This window comes from Candoia aspera, chromosome 3 (genome assembly GCF_035149785.1).
Source record: "Candoia aspera isolate rCanAsp1 chromosome 3, rCanAsp1.hap2, whole genome shotgun sequence".
NCBI lineage: Eukaryota > Metazoa > Chordata > Lepidosauria > Squamata > Boidae > Candoia > Candoia aspera.
The window spans coordinates 209,371,650-209,378,016 of record NC_086155.1 but is presented as its reverse complement, the minus strand read 5'-3'; the positions used below and the strand labels follow the sequence as shown (position 1 = coordinate 209,378,016).

Below are 6,367 nucleotides of genomic sequence, written 5' to 3'. Positions count from 1 at the left end.
CGCCAAAGCCGACTCGACTGGCACCCGCGCCTGCTAGAAGGAGTTCCCGGTTCCGGGGTCTCCCTCCGCCGTGGCCCGCGCGCCCCTCCACCGCTGCGCGCACAGGAAATGCCCCACGGGCTCTTATCCCGCTCCCAACGCGGGGAGGCTGCGGCTGCGCAGCCCGGCAGGGCCCGGGGTCCCCCGCCTCTGCTGCCCGCCCTGTCACGCCGGGCGGAGCGTGCGCGTCTTCCGGGCAGGTGGCTCCTCCTCCTCCGCCGCCTGTCTGCGCCGGCCGGGCCGCCATGGGGCTGCTGTCGGACCCCACTGGCGCCGCGCGCTCTCGCGGCTGCTCCTGCGCCTCCACGCGCCGCTCTGGTGGGGACGGGGGGCCGGGACGGGTGCTGGGACGGGCGGGGGCTCCCGCCCTCCGGCCCGGCTGAGTTGCTCTCTCTCCCCGCAGCGCGCTGAGCTTCCTGGCCGGGCTGGGCTGGTTCCTGGGCCTGGCCCTCCAGCCGCTGGCGCCGCGCGCCTCCATGTCGGAGAACGCCATGGGCTCCACCATGGTGGAGGAGCGATTCGCCCGCGGGGACCGCGCCCTGGCCCTGGCCCGCGAGTTCGCCGCCCAGCGCAGGAAAGCCGGGTGAGTGGGCCGGCGGGGCGGGCGGGGCGGGCGGGCGGGAGGGGGGCGCGGCGGCCAACGGTCCTTCTCGCCTGCAGGGGGCTGCCGGTGGCTTGGCTGGAGAAGACCATGCGGGGCCTGGGCCTGGAGGTGCACGCGCAGAGCTTCTCCCGGACGCTGCCCTTCCGGACGAGGCGCGCGAGAGATACGTACGAGCGGGCGGGCCGGGAGGCTCGGCGGGCGCGGGGCGGGGCGGGGGCTCCAAGCGCAACCCGAACGCCGCGCGGCTCCTCTCCGCTCTCTCCTCTTCCTCCTTTCCTCGCGCAGATGGTGAAGGGGACCAACGTGTACGGGATCCTGCGGGCCCCGCGCGCTGCCAGCACCGAGTCCCTAGTGCTGAGCGTGCCCTGCGGCGAGGGGCAGCAGCGGAACAGTCAGGCGGTGGGGCTGATGCTGGCCCTGGCCGCGCATTTCCGGGGTGAGTCGGGCGGGGATGTGCGCACGCCTCTCACTTGCCTGGAGGGTCTCAGCTCCCCTGCCGGAACTGGCAGCAACTACGGGGAGCGGGGCAAGAAGGGGGGCTGAGCTGGACTCTCCCTTCCAGGCCAGATCTACTGGGCCAAGGACATCATCTTCCTGGTGAACGAGCACGACCTGATTGGGATGGAGGCCTGGCTGGAGGCTTACCATGATGTCAACGTTACAGGTGGGGGGCAGCTGGGGGCTCACGGGGGGGGGGAGCTGTGCCCCCCACCACCTGGCCTGCTCCAGGCCTCACATTCTCCTCCTTTTGGGGCTGCTGCTCCCTGCATCTGTCGTATCTCTCTGGCTGCTGGCAAACACTTCTCTTAAAAGAAGCAAACAAACATTTTCGGTGGTCAGTCTTAGAAAAGCAGGGCTGGGGGCGTCTGCATTTATCATTTGAAAAACCCAACTCTTGCTTCTGGCAGAGGCGCGCATCGCTGCACAGAGCTGGGGTGGCCTCAGGGCGCTTTGAGGTCCCGCCAGCGGGGGTCGCTGCTGCCCAGCTCCCCCTTTAGGCCGCTGCATTTTCTGCAGACACGCATTCGTCAGGGACCTTCAGCCGGGCGGGAGCCATCCAGGCTGCGCTCTCTCTGGAGCTGAGCAGCGACGTCATCACCAGCTTTGATGTGGCTGTGGAGGGGCTGAACGGGCAGCTGCCCAATCTGGACCTGGTCAATCTCTTCTACTCCTTCTGCCAGAAGAACGGACTGCTGTGTACCATTCAAGGCAAGGTGCGCGGAAGGGCAGAGACTGTCGTGTCCTGGATCAGTCTGGAGGCCACCCTGATGCCCGCCCGCGGTACAGCTACAGCAGTGGGACACCCCCCTCACCACCTCTTCCAGCCCCGGGGAGGCACCTTCTGCTGGGCTCGGCCACTGGTTGAGCAAGCGTGGCAGTCTGGGGTCAGGCTGCCCATAGGATTTTTCCATGCTCTCGGCGGGGGGCATGCACGTTCTCTCTCGCCCTGAGAGTGCCATATCTAAGAGGCTGGGGACAGCTGGCACCAGCCACCTGCTGCCGGGCACTGATGGGCCTGCCCTGTCCCCCACCCGCAGTTGCAGCGCTCAGACTGGGACTCCCTGCCGGCCTACCTGCACTCCCTGCAGACGCTGCTGCTGATGGTGCTGAAGCAGGGCTCGGGCCATCCCCAGGGGGACCACGGCCTCTTCCTCCGCTACCACATCGAGGCCATCACGATCCGTGGCATCAACAGCTTCCGCCAGTACAAGTTTGACATGGGCACGATGGGCGTGTGAGTGTTGGGGGGGTGGCAGGAAGGGGAGGTGCTCGCTTGGGGGGCGGAGGCCAAGTGCCGGAGATGAGGCCACTCGGGCCCCTCTGGGATGGGGAGCCACAAGCCCTCTTTCCGGCCTTCCCCAGAACCTTGGAGGGCATCTTCCGGAAGCTGAACAACCTGCTTGAGCGGCTGCACCAGTCCTACTTCTTCTACCTGCTGCCCTCCCTCTCCCACTTCGTCTCGATCGGGCTCTACATGCCAGCCTTTGGCTTCCTGGTCCTCGTCCTGGTCCTCAAGATATCCTGCTCCGGTGGAGGCCCAAGGCCAGGCTGCTGGTGGTCCCATAGCGTGGAGGGGAGGGCACCTGGGCCGGCCTCCCTCTGGTCCCGGGATGGGAGGAGGGCACCGGCTTTGGGGAGGGGCAGCCTCCTGGGTAGCTTGTTTGCCGCTCCTGGTTCTGGAGCCTGACTCCCAGGTGAAAGCAGGGCACTGGAGAAACGTGCAGGGACGCCGCCTGAGTCTGTCAGCGCCGCATGCTGAGCGAGGAGGGTTTGGGGCTGCTGCAGGGGCTTGGGTTGCCGCTGAGCGGTTTCTTTGCGGAGGAGGGGGGTCAACTTCTCTGCCCATCCAGTCGCGGAGCCCCTGCGTCCCAAGGACGTGAGGGGCTCTCTGGCTTGAGAAGGGCCGCTCAAGGTCAGGTGTTGCTTCAGGAGGATTCCAGAGATCTGCAGGCTGCCTCTGGGTCCAGGGGGTGTGGTGGGAAACTAGTCCCCAAAAGGCGGTTGGGTGCAGTTCAGATATTGGTGTTCTGGATTTGGCTGTATTGATCTTTGGTGTTTTCCTGGACTCCTGCCTTGACGCGCTGGACCTGTGGATGAAGTTGAGCAGTTTTGACGCCAACGGACGCCAACTCTGCGATGGAGACCAGGCTCCAAATCCTGCTGCTGTGGAGGTAGGTTGCAAGAGGAAGTAACAGTGCCGCCCCCCTGAGAAGGTGGGGTGCTGTGTTTGTCCAAGGGGTATGGGAGTTGGGCCGTGTGCTGTGTTAGCCATCCACCAAAATCTCCAGCCTCAGGGCGAGAATGTGCCTGCCTAGCGCAGGCCCAGCCATTCCCTCGCTGTGCTTTGTGGGTGGAAGAGAGGACGCCCGTAAGCCCCCCATCTTCCTTTCCGGAACAGGAACCGAGGCCTGGCTTGCTGACCCTGGTTCCTCCACTGCTCATCTGCCATGCCACAGGACTCGCGCTGTACTTCGTGCCAGTCTGGGGGCAGCGGGTGGCCACTGAACACTTCCCTGTCTCTGAGTCAGAGGCAGTGGTGCTCACCAGCATCGCAATCTATGTGGCAGGGCTGGCCTTGCCCCACAACACCCACAGGTAACGGGCAGGAGCCTGGCCTTCCAAGTGCATGGCTGGATGGGCCTGGGGCCGCCCCCGCACTGCAACACGAGGAGCAGGAACACCGGGGGGCTGGGGGCCAACCAGGACTGCGCTGCCACCCTCCTCTCCACAGACTAACTCGGGCTGCTGCCTTGCAGGGTCTTGATGGGCTCGGGAAGCAACCAGGACTGGATGATGCTGAAGCTGCTGGCGCTGCTCTACTTGGCCATGCAGCTGAGCTGTGTCGCTCTGATTAACTTCTCCCTGGGCTTCCTGCTGACGGTCACCATGGTGCCCGTGGCGGCGATTGTGCAACCCACGGGGCCTAGGTACGTACCTGAGGCAGCAAGAGGCGGCTCTGTAGCGGCAGGAGACCGAGAATTCTAGTCCCACCTGAGGCATGAAAGCCAGCTGGGTGACCCTGGGCCAGTCCTTCTCTCTCAGCCCAACCAGGGTGGTGGTTGTGGGGAAAACAGGAAGAGGAAGGAGCATTAGGTATGTTTGCCGCCTTGAGTTATTTATAAAAATAAAAATAAGGGTGGGATAGAAAAAATAAATTTAAAGAAATTATGGTGGTCGGTGCTGCTTCCCACCCCGATGATTCTCTCCAGCGAGGAACAACTTAGTTCAGTGTTTCTCAACCTTGGCCACTTGAAGATGCAGGGACTTCAGCTCCCAGAATTCCCCAGCCAGCCATGCTGACATGTTGAAGTCCACAAATCTTCAGGTGGCCAAGGTTGAGAAACACTGCATTAGCTGTCGAAGCAAGTGCTGCTTCCCCTGCAGTGCGGGTCAGTTCTCCGTGTCAGGCGCCCCAGGTGGAGCAGGCCTGATGCCGCCTCTTAATCCTCAGTACCAGAGGCTGCCAGTGAGGAAGCAGAGGCCTTTACAAGCACTAAACCTGTTGGGTGACCCCTCCCCACTAAGGCTCAGTGCAAAGTGAGCACATCCGTAGAATAGCAGAATTGGTAGCAAAGCCATACAGCCCATTCCTGTTCCTCCAGGTTCTGGGAGGAAGGGAGGGATTATCGCTGTAGATAAGCGAACCTTCAGAAGCTTTGCACACCTATTCTAGTGCAGTTCTTCTGAGAGATTGGTGGGAAAGAGCATTGTTGCAACACTGCCAGATTTGACAGTGCAGTCTTGGGGTGTGGGGGGAGCTCCGAGAGTTGCAGTCAGGCCATCCTCCTCCCCCATTTAAGCCTGGAAAGGTATAAGCAGCTCTACCCCAACCAACTACCCAACCAACTTAGCAGCCCATGGAGGAACTTATTTATTACTTAATTTATCCCTGCCCATCTTCTCCCATCAGGGAACATGCTGGAAGGGTTGTGCACTGCATCTCTGCAAGGTTCTCTGATCTTGTTGATCAGGTCAGCAGGAAGCCAGCAGACTTCCAGCAGGAAGGAGCAGCAGCAATTTGGGGATTCGGGGGCTGGGGGTGGGGCTTGTGCTGTGCTGGGAGGGCACAACCCAGGAGCCATCTCCCCCTGCAGGTACCTGTATGCGGGGCTGCTGCTGCTGGTCTCCCCAGCTGTCACCCTTCTCTTCTGCATCTTCCTGTACCAAGAGCTGATGGAGTACCCCATTTCGCTGCTGGAGGGTTGGCAGCGGTTCCTCCAGGTGATAGCCGAGGGGCTGCTGGACCACTACCTCTACGGCTCCATCGTCTTTCCCTTCATGGCCATCTTCGTCTACCCCTGCTGGCTGCTGCTCTGGAACGTGCTTTTCTGGAAGTAGCTCACATTGGCTTCTGCCCTGCAGTTTTGGGGAGAGACTGGTGGAGCTGTGGCCCCACTGCACAAGTTGAACCGGAGGCCAGCGAGAGCGAGAGTTTTGGTCCAGGGAGGGGGAGACCAGACCCTTCCTCCACCACCTCCGGCAGACGCCAGGCCACAGCAGCTGCTGGTGCCCAGAACATCTCTCCAGCAGGACAGGAAGATAGTGGCAGCCAAGCCCCCAACATTGAATGTTTGGCTGCAGGGCTGGATCCTGGTTCTCTGGGGCAAGGCGAGAAGGTTCGCTAAGGGTGCAGAGGGCCGGGGCTGCCAGCCCTTTCAGGCTTTGCCACAGCTGCAAAAGCCGCAAAGAGACACTGTGGCTGGGAGCCTGGGAGGGAGGGGAGGCTGTGTGGTGCAAAGAAGGAGGGGACTTGTTCGTGTGGAAGCAGCTTTGTGCAGTCTTGGAAAAATAAAGAGAAGTGCTTTGGAAGTTGTGGTGCAAAGTGGAATTGCGAGCTATCTCCCCTTCCTTCCCCCATTTCTGGAACGTGCATGCCGTGAATCAATGGGGACTCTGGGTGGGTTGCGGAGCGATCGCCAAAGCATCGTGGAGCTGAATACAAAAACAAGCGGGCGCTCGAGAGGGCTACGGCCGAGGCGGGGTCCGGATAACTCCAAGTGGCCCGGGCGCTCAACGGCTAGCGTCATGGAGCTGCGTGCCTGCGAGGAGGCGGAACCGGGGCGCCTCTTGCCGATTCGTAGGTCTGCCTGCTCCTTCCGGGGAGGCCGGAAGGCATCGTGCGTCACGTGGCCCGGGGGGGCTGGAACGGCGCCGCTCTAGCCCGCAACAGCTAGAGGTCGCCACTCGGAGGACCGGAAGCGAAGGAGGGCTACGCTTCCACTT

The 6,367-nt window shown here is 62.5% G+C and overlaps 1 protein-coding gene across 1 annotated transcript; it reads left to right on the top strand.

Moving 5' to 3' along the window:
• The first annotated feature begins 204 nt into the window (after window positions 1–204).
• On the top strand, window positions 205–5,488 carry GPAA1 (glycosylphosphatidylinositol anchor attachment 1). Its single transcript, XM_063299810.1, is given in 13 exon segments — window positions 205–357; window positions 443–622; window positions 700–782; window positions 785–810; window positions 929–1,079; window positions 1,206–1,307; window positions 1,661–1,857; window positions 2,182–2,378; window positions 2,507–2,660; window positions 3,223–3,315; window positions 3,543–3,739; window positions 3,901–4,071; window positions 5,239–5,488. Coding segments are annotated over 12 exon segments (1,722 nt in total). The 5' UTR covers window positions 205–357; window positions 443–515; the 3' UTR covers window positions 5,483–5,488.
• The last annotated feature ends 879 nt before the right edge of the window (window positions 5,489–6,367 follow it).